The sequence below is a fragment of the Papio anubis genome, chromosome 2 (assembly GCF_008728515.1).
Source record: "Papio anubis isolate 15944 chromosome 2, Panubis1.0, whole genome shotgun sequence".
Taxonomy (NCBI): Eukaryota; Metazoa; Chordata; class Mammalia; order Primates; family Cercopithecidae; genus Papio; species Papio anubis.
In genome coordinates, this window is record NC_044977.1 from 192,333,795 (window position 1) to 192,360,684 (window position 26,890).

The window sequence follows — 26,890 nt, forward strand, 5'->3', positions numbered from 1 at the left end:
CGAGACTCACGCCCCACTGCACTCCAGCCTGGGCGGCACAGCGAGACTTCATCTCAAAAAAAAAAAAAAAAAAAGCCACAGAGTCCTGCAAGACTGGTACGAAAAAACAAAAAGCAAAAGAGGGGCAATGTGGACCAAAGGCTGCAAAAATAAACACATGTACATGCCTACTAAGATTAAATGGCTACTGAGAAGAGAACACAGCACTACCTATAATTTTGTCAAAGGAATCAAACCTGAATCTGATCATTCCTCTGGAGCCAGCTGCCAATTTCCAGTAAGTAAAGAAGTAGGAGGAACATGAGTACAATTAGCAAAACCCCAGCTACGACCAACTCTGCAGGTCAAATGGCCCAGGTTCTTTCAACAGTTCAGTTTGGAAGAAAGGAAAGGGATAGAGAGAAACCTGTAAATTAAGAGACTTGAGGGAAATAGTAGATTTTTATAAATGGACAAGACCTTAGTCTTGGTATAGTATCTTGGAATGCACATCTGGATGATAAACATATAAAGAAACATAAGGAAGTATTTGAAAGTCAGGGTGGTGGGTTAGTCGTAGAGGGAAGGAGACGACAGTTGGGGCAGCGGTGTCAAGGACAGGGATGGCAAATGCATGTTTCTTTTTAACTTTTTGATTGTAAAATAAAGCACACACATAAAAATCTACTCAAATACATAGTTTAGTGAATTATTATAAGGCAAATACCCTTCTAACTACCACTTAGGTCAAGAAATAGAACTTTGCCAGCCACCCTAGCAGAAGGAGAACTTGCCACCATACCTTTATTCTTATTTTCTGACCCTTAGAAAACACCTGCAGCCCTCACCTTGGTCACAAAACATCAACAAATCTGGGTGATTGACCACAATCGAGGTTTCTCCATCGTGACTGTGTGGCCGATGATAGCGGTAGTGCACAGGCAAAAAGGCTTGAAAACAGTCAACGCACTGTGAATCTTGTCTGGCATAAATGAGAACTTCAGATTCCTTGGACAAATAGTTAGGGGCCTCTAGATCAAAATTTTCTGAAACCATCACTGCCTGTTCAAAAAGAAAATAAATATTAATCAAGAAGAAATGAATGAGGAAGATTTTTTAAAAGTGAAAACCGGAAGACTATATTCAGACACACAGAGCAGTGTCAAGTTTGCCCCCTTTACAAACAATTTCCATTCCCCTTCCGTCCTCAATTTTAAGGAGAGAAACAGAAGACAATTTATGGTTAATAAAAGTTTGCTTACTAAAAATAAACTGGGGGAATTATATTCTAGGGTACCAAATTTCCCCGTAATAAAAATTATTCCTGTAATATTTTCTTATTAGTCTGTGTTTAGGTGACAAAACAGGTACCTAAGAACTGAGAAATTTTGTGAATATAGCATTATTCAATAAGCACAAAAACGATGACAAAGGGTAAAACCTGTATTGAGTTAAAATGACTGGTATCATTCTGACAATTTCCTGTTCTTCAGAGAAGCAAGTGAGGGCAGTGAGTATGAGCACTGCGGTCAGGAAGTCAAAGCAAAGGCCAGCACTCTTTCTAGAGAGGGTATAAAAAGTTAATGGAGCCGGGCGCGGTGGCTCAAGCCTGTAATCCCAGCACTTTGGGAGGCCGAGGCGGGTGGATCACGAGGTCAGGAGATCGAGACCATCCTGGCTAACATGGTGAAACCCCGTCTCTACTAAAAATACAAAAAACTAGCCGGGCGTGGTGGCGGGCGCCTGTAGTCCCAGCTACTCGGAGGCTGAGGCGGGAGAATGGCGTGAACCCGGGAGGTGGAGCTTGCAGTGAGCCGAGATCGCGCCACTGCACTCCAGCCTGGGCGACAGAGCAAGACTCCGTCTCAAAAAAAAAAAAAAAAGTTAATGGAAAAAATAGTAAATGATTTCTTAAAATAATATGGTAAAAACTATTTTATAGAAAAGTATAGTATTCACCAAAAGTGAAAGTGTATACATGGCAGAAATTAGGCCTGAGTTATAACATGTATATTTATTTATTACACACATATATATATCCACGCATACATACATATTTATGTACACACACACATATATCCACATACACACACAGGCATTATACACATGACCTATGTGTACATGTATGGATGTACACACACACATAACTTCTCTTTAGATTGTCCATGCAAAACCTGGGCATAACTTAAAGAAACAAACAGCATTAACTCCTTCCCATCACATCAAGCATCCTAACTGTCCTCTGACAGTGACACCAAGTGCTATGTTTTCTTTTCATGTTGTGCCTTTTCAGTTAATCACAGCAGGAACAGAACTCCTTGGCAAAAGTCAAGGAATTGTATCATCTCATGAGTCATAGGGGACCTTAGAAGTAATAAAATTAAACCACTGTACCAACAAAGGTATTTTTCAGGTATACCGCCACTGCTTGAGTACTTCCAGTGACTGGAAGGAAGCTCATTATTATGAGTCATCTCGATCTATCTACCATTATAAGGTTATTTCTTTTTCATGAGTAGAAACTTTCTGTACTAGCCTGTAACATTTATCAGTTGTTCTTGCTTACAATGTCTGCAATAAATTCATTCCTTATTCCACTAGGGATCCTTCAATCATCAGAAGGCAACCATAGCTGCCGCCACAAAGTCTTCTCCTGACAAGGGAAATGTTCACAGTTCTCCTGGGTTCTCATGACATGGTTTCCAAATCATTCCTCATATTAGCTGCCTTTGAAATACTCATAGAGTACAGTAGCAGTATTATCTTCTTTAGGCAAAACTTGCATTAGCTTTTTGGCAGCCTTATCTCACTATGCTTTATATGCACTACTATCTTATTTTTTGAGACGGAGTCTCACTCTGTCACCCAGGCTGGAGTGCAGTGGCACAATCATGGTGCACTGCAGCCTTGATCTCCTGGGCTCAAGCGATTCTCCTGCCTTATCCTCCCAAAGAGCTGGGATAATAGGCATGAGCCACCATACCTAGCCTCTTCTTTTTTCTTTTTTTTTTTTTTTTTGAGACGGAGTTTTGCTCTGTAGCCCGGGCTGGAGTGCAGTGGCCGGATCTCAGCTCACTGCAAGCTCCGCCTCCCGGGTTCCCGCCATTCTCCTGCCTCAGCCTCCGGAGTAGCTGGGACTACAGGCGCCGCCACCTCGCCCAGCTAGTTTTTTGTATTTTTAGTAGAGACGGGGTTTCACTGTGTTAGCCAGGATGGTCTCGATCTCCTGACCTCGTGATCCACCCGTCTCGGCCTCCCAAAGTGCTGGGATTACAGGCTTGAGCCACCGCGCCCGGCGGCCTCTTCTTTTTTCAAGACAAGGTCTCACTCTGTCACCCTGGCTGGAGTGCACTGGCGTGATCACCGCTCACTGAAGTCATCCAGGCTCAAGCAATCCTTACACCTCAGCCTCCCAAGTAGCTAAGACTATAGACACAAGCCACCACACCCAGCTAACTTTTTGTATTTTTAGTAGAGATGAGGTTTCACCATGTTGGCCAGGCTGGTCTTGAACTCCTGACCTCATGATCCTCCCGCCTTGGCCTCCTGAAGTGCTGGGATTACAGGCGTGAGCCACCACGCCTGACAGTTTACTAATTTTTAAAGTTTTTGGTAGAGATTCTCACTGCGTTGCCTGGGTTGGTTCAAACTCCTTGGCCTCAAGCAATCTTCCTACCTCGGTCTCCCAAAGTGCTTAGATTACAGGTATGAATGAGTCACTGAGCCCAGCCGTCTGTGATATTTCTGTCACACATCTTACTTTTACATATGGTATCAATGCTATGCTACATTGTTATTATTTTTGTCTATTATCTTGTAAAGAGATTGAAATAGTAAAAAAAAAAAAAAAAAAAAAAAAAAGGGGAAGTCTTACATATTTACCCTGTAGTTACCACTGTCATCATCTTATCATCTTTGCTCCTCTGTGAGTAACATCTTTTTTTCTCTTACTACTTTAAAGATTTTCTTTATCATTGTTTTAAGCTATTTGATTATCATGTACCTTTATATAGTTTTCTTCATGTTCTTGTACTTCAGCATCTTTCATATTTGAGTTTATAGTTTTCATTACATTCAGAAAGTTTTCAGTCAATTTTTCTTCAAATATTTTTTCCATCTCTGCCTCTCACTTTACCCTTTGGGGACTCCAGTGGCATGTAGGGCAAGCCACTTAGTTGTTACACAGTTCATTAATGCTCTGCTCACCTTGTAAATTTGTTTCTTATCTGTTTTATATTTTTGGTAGTTTCTATTGCAGTATCTTCAAGTTCATTTATCTTTTCTTCTGCAATATTTGATCTGCCACTAACTCATTCAGTGTATTTTTCATCTCACACACTGCAGTCTTAATCTTTAGAAGTTCAATGCTGACTTTTAAAAATATCTTCCATGTTTCCAGTTAAATTCTGAACACATGGGATGCAGTTACAGTAACTGTTTTAATGGCCTGTTAATTCTTTTTTTTTTTTAGACGGAGTTGTAGTTTCGCTCTTGTTGCCCAGGCTGGAGTGCAATGATGCGATCTCAACTCATTGCAACCTCCGCCTCAGGGATTCAAGTGATTCTCCTGCCTCAGCCGCCGAGTAGCTGGTGGTGCCCACCACCACGCCTGGCTAATTTTTTGTATTTTTCGTAGAGACGGGGTTTCACCATGTTGGCCAGGCTGGTCTCGAACTCCTGACCTCAAGTGATCCACCTGCCTCAGCCTCCCAAAGTGCTGGGATTATAGGCGTGAACCACCAACCCCGGTCTATGGCCTGTTAATTCTAACATCTGGGGCAATTCTGGATTGGTTTTAACTGATTGATTCACCTCCTCATTATAGGTCATTTTTTCCCCCCACATCCTTGCTTAGCTGCTAATTTTTTATTAGAGTTAAGAAATTGCTGATTTGATCTTGCTGGATATGTCTGTACTCCTATACATATTCTTGAGCTTTGTTTGCAATGCAGGTAGTTTACTTAGAAACAGTTTGATTTTTTTTTTTAAGGTTTTGCTTTTAAGATTTGTTATGCAGGACTAAAGCAACGTTCAGATTGCGGCTAAGTATTCCCTGCTACTGAGTAAAAGTTCTCTGTTTATCCGTTGTTCAAGAAATTATAAGGCTTTTCTCAGTTTGGTTGTTGGGACGAGGTACTACTCCCGTCCCTGTGTGAGTGCACTTACTCAACAGAGAGACACTGTTACCGCTCATTTTGTTAGATGGTTCTTTCCCTGGCATCAGGTAGTTTCCTAACATATACACACTGAAAAATACTCAGCTACATACTTGAAAGGAACCTTCTGTTATTTCTGGAGTTCTGCCTCCATGAAGTTCTCTCCTCTCTGGTACACTGGCTTGCGAATTCTAGTGACCTCTGTCTGCCCAGAATCTCAGCTTTATCTCCTCAACTCAAAAAGTCCACTAGGCTCTGCTTGAGTTTCTCTTCCCTGCATTAAGCCTGAAAACATTCTCAAGGAAATAAGCTGGATGACAGTAGGGCTCACCTTACTTATTTCCCTTCTCTTGGATATCTCTGCCCTTCATTGCCTGATATCCAATGACTTTTCTCATTATTTCATATATTTTGTTTATTTCTTGCTTGTTTCAAGTGAGAGACTAAATCTGTTACCTGTTCTCCACTTGTCCACTTATTAAGCATAAGCCTTAATACTACATACTTTGAGTAAAACTTACGGTTTCAGAAAGTGTTTCCATTTTGACCTATAAAACAGCAATTTTATATGTTTCAATCTAATATTATACTGTTTTCAAAGAATCTAAGGATTTTGATGAAAAAATACATTTAATAACCCTACCTAAAAAAGTGAAATGAGGTTTATTTGATCTGCCTTATCCTTGGTGAACCTACTTAAGGCTTGCATTTATTTTCAAATTATTCACAAACCATCACAAGCTCCTTACAAAGCATTTTGCTGGCACATCACTCATTTAGTTTGGGCCCACAGTTCCATTTGCTGCAGCCAAAAATTTTATTTCCTGGAGCAGAGTCAAGACATTAATCCAGGTATACCAGCATCAGTCAGTCCCTACATATAAGTTCCTTCTACCCAGTTACACTTATTATATAATAACACTCAGCATAATAAAGTTTTTCTGTACAAGGAATTGGGCCACAATCTCAACTAGGCAGAAGCAAGCAGCATCTAATATGTCAGGCATCAAATTCCATATATTTAAATGTCACAATGTAATGGAGCCCAGCCACGCCAGGCTGGTAGCGACGATTCAGCTCACCGTAGCTGCCATTTTGCCCTCAGCCTTGAGAAGTTGGGATCAGCAGGCCACCACCCTCGCCTCCGCTGGGGTTTTTTGTATTACTTTTTAGTAGAGACGGGTTTCACTGTGTTAGCCAGGGATGGTCTCGATCTCCTGATCTCGCGTGATCCACCCGCCTCGCCTCCCAAAGTGCTGGGATTACAGGCTTGAGCCACCGCGCCCGGCCTAACATCTATTTTTCTAGAAGTTTCCAAAATAAAGAAGTACCTACACTTACAAGGCTTACAATTAGGGATTAGAAGATTAGAAAGCAGAAAATCAAGATCAACATAAACTTGTTAATCAATCTATAATGGCACTCTCTACCTGTACCCTTGTAACAGTCAACCTTCAAACATCCAAATCTCATCCCCATCCAAAGGTATGACTTTTTGGGTAATCCCCATCCAAAAAACTTCCATTTTCTTAGAACACGGTAAGTGATTTTATTAAGTAGATTTAAATATGATTCCAATCCATGTCCTCACAAGCCAAAAACTGTGTTGAAATTTGAAATCCATTATTTTAAATTTGAAAAGCCTCACTTAGAATTCATAATTCATTGAAGAAAAAAAATAAATGAGATCCTTTTTCTGGCCGATGGCTCCCGTCTATAATCCCAGCACTTTGGGAAGCCAAGGCAAGCAGATCACCTGAGGTCGGGAGATCGAGATCAGCCAGGCCAACATGGTGAAACCCCCACTCTACTAAAACTACAAAAATTAGCCGGGCATGGTGGCATGCACCTGTAATCCTAGCTACTTGGGAGGCTGACGCAGGAGCACTCGAACCTGGGAGGCAGAGGTTGCAGTGAGCCGAGATTGTGCCAATACACTCCAGCCTAGGCCACAGAGAGTCTATCTCAAAAAAAAAAAAAAAAATTAATTAAATTTTAAAAAATGAGGTCCTTCCATCATTGTATGTGTATGTGAACTGTGATACATACACAAAAAACTGAGAACACACTTGGTGATTGGGGTTGACACAGGTAGAATGCTATCATTGCATACCTTTCTGTATCTACTCAATGAACCCTTGAGAATGCAATTACTTATTCAAAAAAAATTAAAATACAATAAACGGGTAAAGAAACTGGCCTAAACCAATGCATTAGAAATAAAACAAACTGCTGGCCGGGCCGTGGCTCAATGCTCTGTAATCCCAGCACTTTGGGAGGCCGAGGCGATGGATCCCGAGGTCAGGAGATCGAGACTATCCTGGCTAACACGTGAAACCCCGCCTCTACTAAAAATGCAAAAAATTAGTCGGGCGAAGGCGTATTTCGTAGTCCCAGCTACCGGAGGCTGAGGGGCAGGAGAATGGCGTGAACTCCGGGAGGGCGGAGCTTGCAGTGAGCTGAGATCCGCCACTGCACTCCAGCCTGGGCGACAGAGCGGTGACTGGCCTCAAAAAAAAAAAATTATAAGTAGATTATAATCTATCAACTAAGACAGTGTCTCCCAAAATTTTAACAGAAATCACCTAAGCTACATATACCTACTAATGCACCTGGGCCAATAATTAAAAAAAAAAAAACAGGAAATCATCTGTTCTTTCAAACCAGATTTCATAGGTCCAATCTAGACCTAAAAATCAGGATTTCCCAGGAAGGCAATAATCTGTACAAACGCGTCTCCCAAGGAATTCTTATCAGTAAAGTCAAGGGAGGCCGGGCGCTGCGGCTCAAGCCTGTAATCCCAGCACTTTGGGAGGTCAGACGGGTGGATCACGAGGTCAGGAGAGATCAAGACCATCCTGGCTTGATGGTGAAACCCCGCCCCCACTAAAAAATAATAAAAAATCCAGGGCCGGGCGGTCAAGCCTGTAATCCCAGCACTTTGGGAGGCCGAGACGCATGATCACGCAGGTCAGAGATCGGTGACCATCCTGGCTAACACGTGAAACTCGCCTCTCTATTAAAAATACAAAAACTAGCCGGAAGTGGTGGCAGGCTGCCTGTGAACCCAGCTGCTCGGGAGGCTGAGGCAGGAGAATGGCGCAAAACCCGGGAGGCGGAGCCAGGTGAGCTGAGATCCGCCACTGCACTCCAGCCTGGGCGCCAGAGCTGCAGACTGCCTCAAAAAAAATCCAGCTGGGCGAGGTGGCGGGATGCCTGTAGTCCCAGCTACTGAGGCTGAGGCAGGAGAATGGCGTGAACCTGGGAGGCATGGAGCTTGCAGGGCTGAGATCCCGCCACCTCACCCCAGCCTGGGCGCATATGAGCAAGACTCCCTCCTCAAAAAAAAAAAAAAAAAAAAAAAAAAGAACAAAAGTCAGGGAAACTTCTTAACTATAAGATTTTAGGCCCAGCAAGGGCAACAATATTGCAATCAGACAATCCTGGATCCATTTATTGGCTCTTCCATTTACCTATATGATTTTGGATAAGTTACTTGGCCTCGTTGTGCCTCAGTTTTTGAGACAAAATCTCATTCTGACGCCCAGGCTGGAATGCAATGATGCAACACTTACCCAGATGTTGGGGTATATGTCATTCTCATTAACAAAGTTACTGTTGAGGCACTATTTATTAATCATTAATTTTCTCAAGACATACACATACACATAGATAATTTGCTTAGTCACTGAGCTGTGAACTACCTTGCTAAAAAGCATTTAACTAGCTCAGTTTAGTTGGCTTATTCCTGATAAGAGTCACTCACTTGACAAAGACTATGCCCATTCTATCTCTAAAAATGTCACTTTACACACTTTAAGAAAATGAAAAGGAAACCTGCTATTTTTCCTTAGTCCAAACTATAGCACCCCTAAATTAATTTCTCCCCCAAAAAATCCCCTAATAACTGTACCTCTGTTATGTTTCTCTCTCGTAATGAAGCCAACTCATATGGATCCACAAAAAGTCCTGCAGGAATGTCCTGTTTAATTAAGAGTCGGCAGGTCTGTAAGTCCTCAATGCTTCCTCCAAACTTCACTTTGATTAAAAGGTCTCTGTAAGACAAGTACATTTAAAGTAAATCTCTTCATTCAACTGTTAAATGAGATAACATAACACTGTATTCCTATTAGTGAAAACACTATATTTCAAAATTCATTTTCCAAAAGTAGATCATAAGGTCAAATGAAATATTTATAACATGTCAGAATCATCCATTAGATCTTTCATAATTCATGTCATAAGCCACTATAGCATTATTGTAAAAATAGACAAAGATCAATGGAAAGGAATGGAATCCAGTAACACTCACACAATTTTCAATAAAGGTACCAACGTAATTTAATGGGGAAAGGATAGTCTTTTCAACAAATGGTACTGAAACAACTGGATATTTACATAGAAAAAAATAGGCCACAAGGCAGGCATGGTGGTTCATGCCTATAATCCTAGCACTTTGGAAGGCTGAGGCAGGTGTACTGCCTGATCTCAGGAGTTTGAGACCAGCCTGGGTAACATAGCGAGACCCAATCTCTACCAAAAATACAAAAATTAGCCGGGCATGGTGGCACATGCCTGTGGTCCAGCTACTCAGGAGGCTGAGGCAGGAGAATCTCTTGAGCCTGGGAGGTAGAGGGTGCAGTGAACCAAGATCATGCCCCTGTACTCCAGCCTGGGTGACAGAGCAAATCCCCACCTAAAAAAAAGAAAAAAGAAAAAAATAGGCCGAGGATGGTGGCTCATGCCTGTAATCCCAGCACTTGGGGAGGCTGATGCAGGAGGATTGTTTGAAGCCAGGAGTTTGAGACCAGCCTAAGCAATATGGAGAGACCCGTCACTAAAAGAAGTTTAAAAATTAGCCAGGCGTGGTGATGTGTGCCTATAGTCCCAACTACAAGGGAGGGTGTGGTAGGAGAATCTTTTGAGCCCCGGAGGTCAAGGCTGCAGTGAGCTCTGATAGCACCACTATGTTCCAGCTTGGGGGACAGAAACAAGACCCTGTCTCAAGAAAAAAAAAAGAGAGAGAGAGACAGAGAGAGAAGATATATATTTTTAAAAAGCTAAATGCAACTTTAAGAGATGAAGAATATAATTTCTGAAATAAAAACTTACTCAGACGTAATTAAAAGCCATTAGATGCTGAAGAAGAAAAGACCAGTGACTTGGAGACAGAGCAACAGAAACTATCCACGCTGAAACACAGAGAAGAAAAAAGACCAGGGAGAAAAAAAGAACAGCCTCCAAGGCCTTTAAACAATATCAAGTGGTCTAGTATACATATATTTGGAGTTCCTAAAATAGAGAAGAGAATGTAACAGAAAAAAAAATGAAGATATAATGGCTGAACACTTTCTGAATTTCATAAAAATTATAAGTCTACAAATCCAAGAAGCCCAACCAACTCCAAGCAGGATAAATACAAAGAAAATCACATCAAGGCATATTATTATCCAGTCAATGGAAAACAATCTTAAAAGTTATCAATAATTATGTAGAGATTAACAAAGATAAGAATAAGCTAGAAGATAATGGAGCAACTTATTTAAAGTAGTAAAAGAAAAGCGGCTGTCAATCTAGAAATTTTATATCCAGGAGGAAAATCTTTCAAAAATAAAGGCAAAATAAAGATTCAGACAAACAAAACTAAGAGAATTTGTCACTGCAAGAAATGACAGAAAGTAAATGATACTAAATAGAAACATAAATCTATAAGAAAGAAGAGATCTGAAATGGTAACTATGTGGGGGAATATAAAATACTTTTTTCTCATGTTTTAATTGCTTTCAAATATGATTGCTAGACAAATTGGAGCCCTTGAGCATTGCTGGTGGGAATGTAAAATGATATGGCCACTATGGAAAACTCTATGACAATTTTTCAAAAACACAGAATTATCATATGATCCAGCAATTCCACTTCTGGGTACATGAAAGCAGGCATTTAAGAGGCAACAGCCAAAAGGCAGGAGCCACCAAAGTGCCCGTCAACAATGAACGGACAAGCAGAATGTGGTATCAACATACAATGGAATTTATTCAGCTTTAAAAAGAAGGGAAACTCTGACATACCCTAAAACACGAAGGAACGGTGAGAACATTATGCTCAGTGAAATAAGCTAGTCACAAATATTATATGATTCTACTTATATGAGGTACCCAGAGGAGTCAAATTCACAGCGACAAGAATGCTGGTTGCTAGGAGCTGGGAGAAGGAGAAATGAGTAGTTATTGCTTAATAGGCAAAGAATTTCAGTTGTACAAAATAAACAGTTCTGCAAATGAATGGTGGTGATGGTAGCACAATAATGTGAATGTACTTGATGCCACTGAATTGTACACTTAAAAATAGTTAAAATTAGGCTGGGCGTGGTGGCTCACGCCTGTAATCCCAGTACTTTGGGAGGCTGAAGCAGGCGGATCATGTGGTCAGGAGATGGAGACCATCCTGGCCAACATGGTGAAACCCTGTCCCACAAAAATTATCTAGGCGTGCTGGCATGTGCCTGTAATCCGCAGGCTGAGGCAGGAGAATCGCTTGAACGTGGGAGTCAGAGGTTGCAGTGAGCCGAGATCGCACCACTGCACTCCAGCCTGGGCGACAGAGCGAGACTCCATCTCAAAAAATAAAAAATAAAAAAAGTTAAAATTGTCAATTTTATGTTATGGGTATTTTATCACAATTAAAATAAATAATGTAAAAAGTGACTGCTTAAAGAAAAACCAATAACAATATATTGTGGGGCTCATAACGCAAGTAAAAAATAAAGTAAAATATGTGATAACAACAGCATAGAAAAGAGAAGGAGATGAAACTGTCCTGATAAAACAGTATCTGTGACATGGAATAAAATTATTTGAAGGTAGACTGTGATAGGTAACGATTGCACATTGTAAACCCTAAAGCAGCAAATTAAAACCAGAGAGAGATGGCTAATTAGCCAACACTTGAGAGAAAACAGAATGCTTAATAAATACTCAATGTATCCAAAATAAGGCAAGAAGAAAAGACGACTAGATGCAACAAAGAGAAAAACAAATAGAAAAAAAAGTAGCTAGATATATTTAAACCAAACCAATCATATTAATATTTACATTAAAAATAAATGTTCTAATCACTCCAGTTAGAATGCAGAGACTGACAGATGGATAAAACAGCAACTCCTTTCACAGGCTCTTGGGATTTGGAAAGAAAAAAAAGGCCACCCTTAACTATATGCTATCTACAGAAAACACACTGACGATAAAGGCGATACAAGTAAAAGGATAAAAAAGATATGCAAATATTAATAATAAATATGGGATGGCTATATTAATAGTAGAATGAGGAGACTCCAGAACAAGGAATATTGTCAGTCGTAAAGAAAGACATTACACAAAGATAAAGGGGTCACTTCATCCAGTTCATCAAGAACATATCAAGAGCATCAAGAACAATCCTAAATGTAGCATACACACCCAAAAACAGAGCTTCACATAGTCATTGTTAAATTCTATTAAACATTAAAGGAATAAATAATACCAATGCTACACAAGCAGAAACTAGAGAAGAAGAAAATGTTTCCCCATCGATAAGGCCAGCAATGCCCTGACAGCGAAACCAGAGTAAGGCATCACAACAGAGTCATGGGCCAACAGCCTTCGTGAACATACAAGTGAAAATACCCAGCAAGCTATTAGCAAAACAAATCCAGATCTATTTCAAGAAGATAATATCGCATGACCAAGGAGTAGGTTCACTATTGGAAACATCAATGTACTTCATCATATTAACAGAATAAAATATAAGAATTGTATGATCCTCTCAAAACAGAGGAAGAAAAAGTATCTGACAAAATTTAACACTCAATCATGGAAAAAAAAAAAAAAAAAAAAAAACCTCTCAGGAAACCAGAAACTTAAGAGAAAGTCCTCAACTCATAAAAAGCTATCTACAAAAAACCTAACCCAAATATACTTCATGGTGAAATAACTATACCCTTCCCCCTTTTTTTTTTTTTTGAGACAGAGTCTCACTCTGTGTAGTGGCACAATCTCGGCTCACTGCAGCCTCCGCCTCCCGGGTTCAAGTGATTCTCCGGCCTCAGCCTCCTGAGTAGCTGGGATTACAGGCGCCGCCACCACACTCGGCTAATGTTTTGTATTTTTAGTAGAGATGGGGTTTCACCATGTTGGCCAGGTTGGTCTTGAACTCCCGATCTCGTGATCTGCCGGCCTCGGCCTCCCAAAGTGCTGGGATTACAGGCGTGAGCCACTGCACCCGGCATAAAAAAAATTTAAAAAAAAAATAAATGAATCAGAATTTATATATCAAGTATCTGAGAATCATTTCAAAATAATCACCTTGAGAAGCTTCAGTTTGGGGAAGTTTTCTTGAGAAATGGTTTCCACACCCTTTTGCCAGACTTTTAAAGATCTTCAATATAGGCAAATATTCATCTTTTGAAGATAGTTTCTTTTTTGGAAACAGCTTGGTCATTTAGAATCAACAGTAGGAAGAAATAGTGACTTAGAGTAGTGTATCATAGTACTTGAGATGGCTTTGAAGTATACTAGTACTAAATCTGAGTCAGAGCTCTATCACCGTAATTTCTACCAAATTATTTAAATTCTTTGAGCTCTACCTCCCTCATCTGAAAAATAAGAAAAAATCATCTATCTCATGCCATTGTGAAGATTAAATGGAATATTGTATACATAGGCACTGGTTGTATATATAAAAATATACTGTATATGAGACGGTGTGTGTAGGTTCTATACAAATACTATGCTATTTGAGGCCGGGCGCGGTGGCTCAAGCCTGTAATCCCAGCACTTTGGGAGGCCGAGACGGGTGGATCACGAGGTCAGGAGATCGAGACCATCCTGGCTAACACGGTGAAACCCCGTCTCTACTAAAAAATACAAAAAACTAGCCGGGCGAGGTGGCGGGCGCCTGTAGTCCCAGCTACTCGGGAGGCTGAGGCAGGAGAATGGCGTAAACCCGGGGGGCGGAGCTTGCAGTGAGCTGAGATCCGGCCACTGCACTCCAGCCTGGGCGACAGAGTGAGACTCCGTCTCAAAAAAAAAAAACAAATACTATGCTATTTGATATAGGGTACTTAAGCATCTGAGGATTTTGGTGTCCTCGGGGGAGGTCCAGGAGGAACCAATCCCCTCAGATACCAAGGGACAATTGCACGTGGTAAACAATACATATTTGTTTTCTTGCTCCACCTAATTAATCATTTTTTGAGACGTGAGTCCTCGCCTGTAGCCCAGGTTGGAGAGGTGCAGTGGCCGGGATCCTGTGCTCACTACAAGCTCCTCGGCCTCCGGTTCACGCCTATTCTCCCAAGCTCAGCCCTCCCCGAGAAGACTACAGGCTCAGCCACCTCGGCCTCCGCTATTTTTTGTATTTAGTAGAGAGACGGAGCCTCACTGTGCATATTAGCCAGGATGGTCTCGGACCCTCCCCTGACCTCAGATCCGCCCATCTCGCCTCCCAGTGCTGGGATTACAGGCTTGAGCCACCGCGCCCGGCCAATTAATCATTATTTCAAAGTGTGGACCACATATGCCATCACTGAGTAACTGTGAGGAAGCAAGTGATTTTTCTCTTTTCTTTTTGAGACAGAGTCTTGCTCTGTTGCCCAGGCTGGAGTACAGTGGCATGATTTCAGCTCACCACAACCTCCACCTCCCGGGTTCAAGCGATTCTCCTGCCTCAGCCTCCGGAGTAGCTGGGACTACAGGTGTGTGCACCACCATGCCCAACTAATTTTTGTATTTTTAGTAGAGACAGGGTTTCACTATGTTGGCCAGGCTGGTCTCGAACTCCTGACCTTGTGATCTGCCCACCTCGGCCTCCCAAAGTGTTGGGATTACAGATGAGAGCCACCGCATCCGGCCTGATTTTTCAACTTATACATATTTCAACCATCGATTTTTTGCTCTCAATTATATGAGACATTATTTTAATAGAAATAGAAATCAATGGGCAACTTACCTGTGGAAACCATCTTTCAAAACTTCTTGCCTCAAAATAATTTCAGAGCACATGGCCCTTGTGCCTATAAGAGCCAAAAGATATTTTTTAAAAAATAAAAGCACTGAATAAAATAATATTTAAATAATTAGAAAAGAGTTATTTTAGTAGGCTTTACTTGCCTAGAAAATCTAACCAACCTAAAAAAAAACTTCTAAAATTTAAGCAATTTGAGATATATATACTTGCAATATAGCACTGTGGTTAAGAACAATGACTCTGAAGTTAGATTGCCTGATTTCAAATCCCAGTCTGCAACTTAATAGCCGTGTCAACTTTGGGCAAGATAGTTTATCTCTCTACTAGCTGTCATAAGAATTTAATGTATATGTAGAAGCACTTAGAACAGCAGTAAGAATACATATTAAGTGTTCTATATAAGTGTTTGTTATTAATATTACTTTATTCAGGTGATCCCAAGATGCCAAAAAGGAACAGGACGGCTAAAGAGCCAGGAAATCTCCATTTTGGCCCTAGTTCACCGAAACTGTGTATCAGATAGATACATACTGGCAACGTCTATATTCTAACATCCATGCCTACAAAACCAGGAAAATGGTACATTTATGCCTTGTGGAGATGCTGGAAGGTTTAAAAAAAAAAAAAAGAAAGAAAGCTGGAGGCACTTAAAGCTTCAATGGGTTCCACTGTAAACTTAGAATAACCAGAAATCTCAGTACACTGACTTCATCCAGACTCCAGACATTCAAGCTGTTACTCACAGCCAGGTGTGCCAGCTTGCACCTGAGGTGGGAGGATTGCTTGAACCCACGGGATGGGGACTGCAGTGAGCTACGATTATACCACTGCACTCAAGCCTGGGTGACAGAGAGAGACCTTGTCTCTAAACACAAAAAAAGAAAACTATTACTCAATGTAAGCATCTTAAAACTCAAAATTCAGTTACTATTGACCAGCAACTCTGCCAGGCATTTGCTATGGAACTTTGTCCCATTTTAAAAGCTGTAAATCTGTGGGAAGAACATTTAAAAAACACACAAGCCTGGACAACATAGCAAGACTCCATCTCCATTAAGAAAAATACAAAAATTAGCTACTTAGGAGGCTTAGGTGGGAGGATGGCTTAAGGCCAGGAGGCAGAGGGAGGCTGCAGTGAGCAGAGACTGTACCACTTCACTCCAGCCTGGGTGACAAAGCCAGACCTTGTCTCAAAACAAAACAAAACAAAACCAACAAAACACACACACACACAGAAAACTATATATTACTATATATTATTTGCATAATCCTGTTATTATCGTTGCATATTGCTGAATCCATTCGATGTATTTCTGAAAAGATATATTAAGAAAGACGATGCGAAGGTGAAACTATCTGAAGGAATGAGAAAAGAATAGAAAAAAATAACATTTTTAAAATAACATCTAACGTGCTAGAGATCCTCTACTTGATGCTTTCGTATGTGTTTTAACTTTCACAATCTATAGCAAAATAAGCAAAATTACTGCCATTTGTTTGCAGAAGGAAACTTGAACTTCTAAAGCATTAGTAAATGGCCCTGGGTCATACAACTAACTACCTGACCGAATAGAAGAAAGGTATGCCTGACTTTTAAAGCCTAAAATACTTCCACTTTCAACACTAAAATTGAAAGAGATTTTAGTGTTACAGCTCTTTTAGAATTTGTCTAGTTACATTTCACTGGAAAACCTCCAACCCTCAAAAAAGAAATTGTATTTGCTTTGGAGAAGCATATGATCTTTTCCCAAATAAACAAATCCCCAAATCCCATATGTATCTTATACTAATCCAGATTTTTATTTGTTCTTTTTTTATTTTTATTTTTATTTTATTTTTTTGAGACGGAGTCTCACTTTGTCGCCAGGCTGCAGTGCAGTGGCACGATCTCGGCTCACTGTAACCTCTGCCTCCCGGGTTCAAGTGATTCTCCTGCCTCAGCCTCAGGAGTAGCTGGGACTACGGGCACCCACCATCACGCCCAGCTAATTCTTGTATTTTTAGTAGAGATGGGGTTTCACCGTGTTAGCCAGGCTGGTCTCGATCTCTTGACCTGGTGATCTGCCCGCCTCGGCCTCCCAAATGCCAGGATTACAGGCGTGGGCAACAGCACCCAGCCAAGGCTCTACCTCTTAAAAAAAAGAACAAAGAGCCCAGGCGTCGTGACTTATGCCCGCAATCCCAGCACTCTGGGAGGGCGAGGCGGACAGATCACAAGGTCAAGAGTTTGAGACCATGCTGGCCAACATGGTGAAACTCTGTCTTTACCAAAATACAAAAAATTAGCCAGGTGTGGTGGTGTGCACCTGTAGTCCCAGCTACTTGGAGGGCTGAGGCAGAAGAATCGCTTGAACCTGGGAGGTGGAGGTTGTAATGAGCCGATATCATGCCACCGCACTCCAGCCTGGCGACAGAGCGAGACTCCGTCTCAAAAAAAAAAAAAAAGAGAGACAGGGCCTTACTCTGTCACACAAGCTGGAGTGCAGTGGCATGATCACAGCTCACTGCAGCCTTGAACCTCTGGGCTCAAGCAATCCTCCTACATCAGCCTCCCAAGTAGCTAGGATTACAGGCCCACGCCACCACACCTGGCTACTTTTACATTTTTTTGTAGAGACAGGGTCTTGCTATGTTTTCCAGGCTGGTCTTGAACTCTTGGCCTCAAGCAATCCTCCCACCTCAGCCTCCCAATGTGTTAGAATTTCAGGTGTGAGTCACTGTACCCAGCACAAATCCAGATTTTTCTTCATCATGTTTAATTTTAACAGGGGTAGGGTGGGAAGTGAGGGCTACTATCCAACTATAAATTAAATTAGAAGAAAAATTATTAACAGGTTTAAATTCTATCGGTATGTACACCAGACAGCAGTTGATCACTGGGACCGGAGAAAGGCTAATTTACAAGCTCCGCCTCCCGGGTTCATGCCATTCTCCTGCCTCAGCCTCCCGAGTAGCTGGGACTACAGGCGCCTGCCACCTCGCCCGGCTAGTTTTTTTTGTATTTTTAGTAGAGACGGGGTTTCACCATGTTAGCCAGGATGGTCTCGATCTCCTGACCTCGTGATCCGCCCGTCTCGGCCTCCCAAAGTGCTGGGATTACAGGCTTGAGCCACCGCGCCCGGCCCAAAAGTACCACTTTTAAAAAGAATTTGTTGGATATGAATTTACCTTCAACATTTTTCCTCTTAAATATTACTTTGGTTGTGGTGAACTGGCTCTGGAAATTGACTCCTTTTTTTTTTTTTTTTTTTTTTTTTTTTTTTTTTGAGACGGAGTCTCACTCTGTCGCCCAGGCTGGAGTGCAGCGGCCGGATCTCAGCTCACTGCAAGCTCCGCATCCCGGGTTCCCGCCATTCTCCTGCCTCAGCCTCCCGAGTAGCTGGGACTACAGGCGCCCGGCTAGTTTTCTGTATTTTTTAGTAGAGACGGGGTTTCATCGGGTTAGCCAGGATGGTCTCAATCTCCTGACCTCGTGATCCGCCCGTCTCGGCCTCCCAAAGTGCTGGGATTACAGGCTTGAGCCACCGCGCCCGGCCAATTGACTCCTTTTTACTTTTTTTCTTTTTGAGACAGAGTCTCCTTCTGTCACCCAGACTGGAGTGCAACGGCGCGATCTCAGCTCACTGCAACCTTGGCCTCCCTAGTTCAAGCGATTCTCCTGCCTTAGCCTCCCGAGTAGCTGGGATTACAGGCCCACGCCATCAGGCCCGGCTAATTTTGACCCCTTTTAAATTATAAAATGCCAATTCTGGAAGCCTCTAGAGATGACCAAATCCAACTGTTTAAAAATTCTTCTGGCCGGGCATGGTGGTTCACGCCTGTAATCCCGGCACTTTGGGAGGCTGAGGAGGGTGGACCACCTGAGGTCAGGAGTTCAAGACCAGCCTGACCAATATGGCAAAACCCCGTCTCTACTAAAAATACAAAAAATTAGCTGGGCATGGTGGCGGGCGCCTGTAATAATCCCAGCTACTTGCGAGGTTGAGGCAGAAGAATTGCTTGAACTTGGGAGGCGGAGGTTGCAGCGAGCCGAGATCGCGCCATTGCACTCCAGCCTGGGCAAGTGAGACTCCATCTCAAAAAAAAAAAAAAAGAAATTCTTGGCCTCATAATCCTTTGTTTAGATAAACTTGAAAACCCAGTATGGAAACACACAAGCAGAACTGCGCTGATTGACACACACTAAATGGATCTAAATGGTACCAAGGATGACAGAAACATCCTCATTTTACAGACGGAGAAACTTGCCGGGTTTGTGCTTTCCTCCCGTCAAACCTTACCACTTTACTGTAATTACTCCCGCACTTGCCTGCCTCAGTAGTACAAGCAGTTTGCCAACTACCACTTGCACGAACAACTAGCAGTTTGCACGCAGTCCTATATTCGGTTTAGGCATTCTCAGGCCTCACAGGGCGCTAAGGCCTTGCTGGCCCCTTGGTGATCAGAAGCTTCGTGCAACCCAAGAGCGTCCCAAGACGCTTGACGGCTGACTTTCCTTCTCAGAGCCTTAGTGACAGGGCGGCCAGTCCAGCCTGGGAACCGCAGGGCCCGAGCCCCACTCTCCGGAGACCCGGGATCCGCCGCAGAGCAAAGCGCACGGGAGCGCCGGGGGCGGGAGGAGGGCACGCGGCTCTAGTGTTTGACCTCCTCCGGCTGGCCCTGCTGATCTAAGTCCCGCGCCGGGTCCCCACATCCCCGCAACCCGCGGAGAGGCCGGGGAGCCGCGACCGCTCCCCACGCTCCGGCCCCCAAGCCCCGCCCGCATTCCGCAGCCCCGCCCCTTACCCGCGTCAGAGCGCGCGGCGCTGAGGGCCGCGGGGGGCCCGCGCGTGAGCCCGGTCGCCGCCCCGAGGAGCAGCCAGGCGACCGCCCGAACCGCCGCCACCCGAGCCGCCAGGACGCCGGAGGCCGGACGCCCGAGAGGGGCGCGCGGGGCCAGGTGCGGACGCAGGAAGGGGCCTGGCCGCCCGCAGCTCCTACCGCGCGCTGCCCCAGATTTACCGACCGGGACAGAGGGCTGGCTGCGCCCCTGGCGCCCGCGGTTCCCCGCGGCCTGTAGCCCCGTCCCCCACAGGTTCCCGCGCGGCGTGAGGCGGCCGTCCCGGCCCCGCCGTTCCCCTCTCCGCCCACCCGGGGGCGGGCGAGGAGCTGCGCACGCGCGAGGACGCGCGCCCGGCCTGTTGCTGTGGAAACGGCTCGGCCAGCGCCCCCCGGAATCCCTGCACGCCGAGGTGGGAGCCGGTGGACGGTGCCCCCGGCCGGCCCCACCTCCGCTTCCCGGTGTTTGAGGGTTCGGGCCTCCGGCCGGGGAGTTCACCCCTCGGGCTCGTCAGTAGGGCTGTGGCTGTGGCCTCTTCCTGCAGCGCCAGGCTCCGCCGGGCCTCAAAGTCGGCTTAGGTGCTTTCCGTGCGCTGCGGTTGGGTGGAAAAACCCACTCCTGGGTGTTTAGACGTTGGCCTGCAGAAGATGTCATTTCTGTATTTCTCTAAGGGTAAGAAAGCCAGCCTTGCACTAGTGGAGACGTGAGTAGGGAGAGAATCGGCTACCGTTTGGGGACATCCGTACCCTTAGGTGCTGTGGGGCTTCCTAACAAGATTGTAGGCAGTTCTTGATCTCTAGAGAGAGGAGTATTCGTGTCCAGGAAGAATAATTGTATAAACGTGGCCTCCTTCTTCCTGAACCGAGTGGAATCTGTAAGCAGGCCAAGAGAGCACAGGCGGTTTGGAGTGGAATAGAGGGCTCTAGAGCTGGTGTCTCAAAGGGGAAACAATGTATGTCAAAAGATACTATCCAAAACTGAAAATAGCCGGGCAAGGTGGCTCACGCCTATAGTCCCAGCACTTTGGGCGAATCACCTGAGGTCAGGAGTTCGAGACTAGCCTGGCCAACATGGCGAAACCCCGTCGCTACTGAAAATACAATTAGCTGGGCGTGGTGGTAGGCACCTGTAATTCCAGCTACTTGGGAGGCTGAGGCACGAGAATCGCTTGAACCCGGGAGGTGGAGGTTGCAGTGAGCCAAGATCACACCACTGCACTGCAGCCTGGGCGACAGAGCGAGACTTGTTTCAAAAAAATAAAAACTGAAAATGGTAGTATAAGCATGTTTCTTAAGAAATGGAGAGATAAATTTTGGAAGGCATGCTTTTTAAAATTCAATCTGGCTCCGTATGAAGAGGAGTAGGGCCAAGGACTATAGTTTGTTGTTATAAGCCTTATAGAATTATTTTATATTCCAAATACAAACATTACTTTAGCAAAAATTAAAGTTAAATTTTAAAAAGAGTCTAGTAAAAAAAACTACATTATTTGAGCACCAACTGCATACATCTTTGAGGAGTACAGCCATTGCGTCTGTGTGTGTAGTTTATATTGTGCCCAGTAGGTTCTAGTTTACTAACATCAAATTTTAGTCAGGTGAATTGGGAGTAGTATTCTTTGAAAAAAAAAAAAAAAGGAAGAAAAGAGAAGGAAAAGAAGGAGAAAATGGTGTGGGATCATTGCATCAGATTAGAGGTAGAGCACAGTAATTTTTTAAAGTTTTTTTTTTTTTTTAGAATAGGCTTATCACGCTTTGGAGAGGCTGTTGTGCAGTGGCACCATCTCAACTCACTGCAGCCTCAAACTCCTGGGTTCAAGCGATTCTCCCACCTTGGCCTTTGGAGTATCTGGGACTACAGGTGCATGCTGCCATGCCTGGCCAATTTTTAAATTTTTTGTAGAGACATGGTCATGGTCTCACTGTGTTGCCCAGGCTGGTCTCAAACTCCTGGCCTCAAGGGATCTTCCCTCCTTGGCCTCCCAAAGTGTTGGGATTACAGGCCTGAGCCAACATGCCTGCCTCCATCTTTTTGAGATGGAATCTTGCTCTGTCACCGAGGCTGGAATGCAGTGGTACCGTCTCGGCTCACTGTGACCTCCACCTCCCAGGTTCAAGTGAGTCTCCTGCCTCGGCCTCTCAAGTAGCTGGGATTACAGGCACCTGCCACTATGCCCAGCTAATTTTTGGATTTTTAGTAGGGACGTGGTTTCACCATGTTGGCCAGGCTGGTCTCGAACTCCTGACCTCAAGTGATCTGCCCACCTCAGCCTCCCAAAGTGCTGACTGGGGTGAGCCACTGTGCCTGGGCTTATACGTGATTAATTTTCTAAGAGTAAAAATTCTCATGTCCAACAATAAGTGTGAATAATATGATTTTAGTACATCCATAAAATACAATACTTAGCAGTCGTATGTTACATTGTAGTAAAACATTTAATGACAAAATAATAACATATGTTGTTAAATTTGAACTTCAGGAAATAGCTTGTACGACCATGTGTGAAACATACTTAAACTATATGCCTAGAAAAAAGACTGGACACAATTAAGGGTGATTATTTTCTATATGTTTCCCCTCTCCTTTGCCCCCAGTATTCTACAATGAAGGTGTATAATCACTGCTAAGTATTTTATTAAAAGTATGTTCCTAATAGTGATTCTTCAGCAGAACTGAGTTCACGAAGATATCATACCCTATGCCACTTTACCTCAATGTTTCTTAACATTTACAAATCTTTCTGAGAATGTCATAGTCACATCTAAAGCACTGCTTAGGAGATTAAGTGTATTATTTGGGCATTGAGGGTGGGGAAAGGAAGAGAGAATAGTAAGTATTCATCTACTAATAGCTGTGCTTCTTGTAGCTAGAAGAATATCATATAGTGAGACACGTAGGCCAAAATAAAAGCCGTGCAGACGTTACTGACTTGTATATGAAGAAGCTGATTCTGCATCAGGTCTGCTTTTTGATCAGGCTTCTAGACTGTAAATGCTTACGAAAATGTACAGGTACCATCATTTTAATTCATAGCATTAAACAATGTATGGAATGCCTACTACTTTCCAGGTATTATGCTGAGATATTGTGGTGAAAAATGAATATGCCCCCACCCTCATATACCATATTGACTAGAAGGGAAGATAGATGATTAAATAAATAATAACGAAAAACTCTAGTAAAATAATTGGGAAAGTACAAAGGAGACAGCTCTGGACTGGTGAACCTCTCAGGACAAAATGATTAAGGTTAAAAAACTCATAGTACCTTGATACCGAGGATGCTTGATATGCCCTTTTTTAATTGATAAATAATAAAGACCCTATAGGTCAGCTATTGGACTGACTTAGGGGTTCATATTCAATCTTCGGTAAGAGTGCAGTACACTAAGAGGTTCACACTGGATTGCATCCCCAGATTCACATATGAACAAGTCTATATCCTTGAGAACACCAGAGAACCTTAGGGATCCAACAGATTGAAACTAACCCAGGACCAAACTGAACCTTCAGGGCAGCTCTCAAAATAGGAAGCTCTCTTTGTGGTCGCTTCAGCACACATACACCACAATTGGGATGATACAGAGAAGATTAGCATGGCCCCTGCGCAAGGATGACACACAAATTCATGAAGATTCCACATTTTAATTTTAAAAAAATATTGAGCTTCACAGGCTGAGCATCTGTGGCCAGAGCTGGACTAGAATCGGATCTTCTGGGGCAAAGGGGTGAGGGGAATGAATGACATTTATCCAACACCTAGTTGTTTTTTCCCTGTAGCAGGAAGTCATTATGCAACTTACACATTTTCATCAGATTTCCTCTGACTTACCCTGACATGTACGTGGGAATGATGTGCACTGCCAAGAAATGTGGGATTAGGTTTCAGCCTCCAGCTATTGTCTTAATCTATGAGAGTGAAATCAAGGGGAAAATTCGCCAGCGCATTATGCCAGTTCGAAACTTTTCAAAGTTTTCAGGTAACTTTTGTCTTATCTTGCCTCCTGTCTTAAATATTCTCTAAATACAGGTTCACATCATGACTCTGTCAGGGATTGGATGTGTGACACTGGATGAATTACTTAGTGTCAATGAGCTTCAGTTTCCTAATCTATAAAAGGGAATTTTTTTTCCAGTTTGATAATTAATAATCTTTTTGGGATTGCTACCTAGGTTAAATGATATAGCATTATGCAATAATATTAATTCCCTTCTCTCCTTCCAAATGTTTTTTATTTGTAGTCTTAATATTTTATTAATACCACTACTGCTATCTAAAAGTTATAATATCACTTTTCTTCTCAGACATATTCTCCAGTTGAAAGTGTTTAGTATCTCTACAAAGTGATTTTTAAGTTAAAGAAGTCGAAACTATATCTCTCCTTCTCCCACCACACTGAAAGCTCAATATAAAAGAATAGTTCGCCGGGCGCAGTGGCTCACGCCTGTAATCCCAGTACTTTGGAAGGCCTAGATGGGCGGATCACGAGGTCAGGAGATCGAGACCATCCTGGCTAACACAGAAACCCCGTCTCTACTGAAAAAAATACAAAAAATTGTGCTGGGCCAGGCGCAGGAGAAGGGCGCCTGTAGTCCCAGCTGCCACCGAGGCTGAGGCAGGAGAATGGCGTGAACCCGGAGGCGAGCTTGCAGTGAGTGGAGATCACGCCACTGCACTTCACAGCTCACATGATACAGAGCTGAGACCTCGCCTCAAAAAAAAAAAAAAAAAAAAAAAAAAAAAAAGAATAGTTCTACAAAATAATTCATTTCAATCAAGCCATTTAGCTACTTGACTATATGGAGATAATGCTTTCAGGGTTCAGAGTTTTTGTTCTATTTTGGCTGTTGCAGTAGTTTGTGACGTATATGATGTATGTGGTATATAATTTTCTTCTCTCTCCCAGATTGCACCAGAGCTGCTGAACAATTAAAGAATAATCCTCGACACAAGAGTTACCTAGAACAAGTATCCCTGAGGCAGCTAGAGAAGCTATTCAGTTTTTTACGAGGTTACTTGTCAGGGCAGAGTTTGGCAGAAACAATGGAACAAATTCAAAGGGAAACAACCATTGATCCTGAGGAAGACCTGAACAAACTAGATGACAAGGAGCTTGCCAAAAGGAAGAGCATCATGGATGAACTTTTTGAGAAAAATCAGAAGAAGAAGGATGATCCAAATTTTGTTTATGACATTGAGGTTGAATTCAGGACGATCAACAGTCCTGTGGCTGGGACACAGAGTCAACCGATGAGTTCTGACACCAACCACTCAAAACATGCATCGGGCCAGCAGAACATCCGTGTCAGAGTCAGCCGATGAGTTATGATACCAAACCCTCAAAACATGCATCGGGCCAGCAGAATATCCATGTTCATTACCAGACTGGTTCTGGAAAAAGCTTTAAAGAATACTAAATACATATGTAGGGTTATAGGAGATTGACCATGTTACTTTTCAAAACCAGGACATTTAAAGCATCTACTAGGTAGGTGCAGGAGGAATGTGTGAAAAATAGAATAAAGGAATCTGCCTTTAAGGAGTTTACAATCATGCCGGGTGTGGTGGCTCACACCTGTAATCCCAGCACTTTGGGAGGCTGAGGCTGATTGGATCACCCTAAGGTCAGGAGTTCAAGACCAGCCTGGCGACATGGTGAAACACAAGTCTCTACTAAAATACAAAAAGTCAGCCAGGCGTGGTGGCGAGGTGCTGCAATCCGCTACTCGGGAGGCTGAGGCAGAGAATACAGCTTGGACAGGGTGAGGAGGTTGCAGTGAGCTGAGATCGCGCCATTCTACTCCAGCCTGGGCGACGAGCAAAACTCTGTCTCAAAAAAAAAAAAAAAAGGAGCTTACAATCTAACTGAAGATGTCAAAACTTGTGAAAAACTAATTAGTATTAAACTTAACAAACAGTAAATTGAAATGCATGATAAAGGCTAAAAGAAGTGGAAGTATATTACTGTAGAGTAGAATAGTAAGGGAAGGCTTTGTCCTTTAGTAAAGAGATAGGAGTTGGCCTGGCCCTTGACATAGTAGTGTTTAGGTATATGCTTGTGTGGATTCCTAATAAGAGCAACTGAAAAGAAGGAGAGGGGAAGTAGTAAAGGGACAAGAAACAATTTTTTTTGAGGAATGATAAGCAAATTATAGTTTGACAAGATTGGGGGGCATATATGGTTACCAGGGCATTACCTCCTATGTGTTATATCTTTATATGTATTTATCTCTGGAAAAGCGTGCCCTGCAAAATTCCCTACAGCTGCAGCAGAATTAGCAGTGATGGTTGAAATTCTGCCCCTCCGGTATCAGGAAATTATATATTAAGGACATTGTGAAATGCTGAACCTCTTCCCTTAAATAAAAGGTTTGTTTGTAAAATGGGAAATCCACCCATAATAAATGAACAATAGGCACTGCCAGTTTAGGTCTGTTCATGACTGGATCTGCAAGAGGGCATCTTCGTTTAACAACGTCTGTGATTTGATACGTTTATCCTTATTACAGTATTGTATAATTGGTAGAAATTCTGTTTTCTACAAGGAAATTGATGTTTATTAAATAAAACTGAAAATAATTACTCACTGTTTCTACCTGTTCACTTCCACTCTCCTTACCAGTAAGCGCTTCATTAAAAGGGAGCTCATTCTTGTGATATCTGGGTTTCAGTCAGTCGGATCATAATATATTGTAAAGGGAGCCAAATAATTTTCTGAATTAGAGATTTTTCCATATCTACATAGTATTCCTTTATTCTGTTGTATAGATATAGGTAGTTTAATTTTTATTTGAGACAGGGTCTCACTCTCACCCAGGCTGGAGTGCAGTGGCATGATGTAGCTCGCAAGCTTCCAACCTCCTGGGGCTCAAGTGGAGTCGCCACCCCTCAGCCTCCCAAGTAGCTGGAGGCCACAGGTGCCTGTCACCACACC

General features: G+C 43.0%; 2 protein-coding genes, 1 non-coding gene and 1 pseudogene across 6 annotated transcripts; 3 read left to right on the top strand and 1 right to left on the bottom strand.

Moving 5' to 3' along the window:
• Window positions 1–61: 61 nt before the first annotated feature.
• PIGX (phosphatidylinositol glycan anchor biosynthesis class X) lies at window positions 62–20,264 on the bottom strand. Of its 4 annotated transcripts, XM_031663933.1 has the most exons (5): window positions 19,923–20,201; window positions 15,120–15,183; window positions 9,049–9,190; window positions 828–1,041; window positions 62–360 (listed from the first exon to the last, which is right to left on the bottom strand). In XM_031663933.1, exons 2-5 carry the CDS (start codon window positions 15,170–15,172, stop codon window positions 326–328), a joined length of 444 nt encoding a protein of 147 aa, XP_031519793.1. In that variant the 5' UTR covers window positions 15,173–15,183; window positions 19,923–20,201; the 3' UTR covers window positions 62–325. The 4 variants fall into 4 exon arrangements, with proteins under 4 accessions (XP_031519793.1, XP_031519795.1, XP_031519792.1 ...); XM_031663935.1 differs by lacking the exon at window positions 62–360 and having other exon boundaries at window positions 617–1,041; window positions 19,923–20,264; XM_031663932.1 differs by lacking the exons at window positions 62–360; window positions 19,923–20,201 and adding an exon at window positions 19,447–19,877 and having other exon boundaries at window positions 617–1,041.
• LOC116273984 lies at window positions 16,780–16,816 on the top strand (annotated as a pseudogene).
• On the top strand, window positions 19,969–26,538 carry CEP19 (centrosomal protein 19). Its single transcript, XM_017956137.3, is given in 4 exon segments — window positions 19,969–20,076; window positions 23,736–23,935; window positions 24,863–25,162; window positions 25,165–26,538. Coding segments are annotated over 3 exon segments (495 nt in total). The 5' UTR covers window positions 19,969–20,076; window positions 23,736–23,793; the 3' UTR covers window positions 25,218–26,538.
• Window positions 23,498–23,603, top strand: LOC116273904. Its single transcript, XR_004182408.1, has one exon. It is a non-coding gene; the product is annotated as a U6 spliceosomal RNA (small nuclear RNA).
• Window positions 26,539–26,890: the final 352 nt, after the last annotated feature.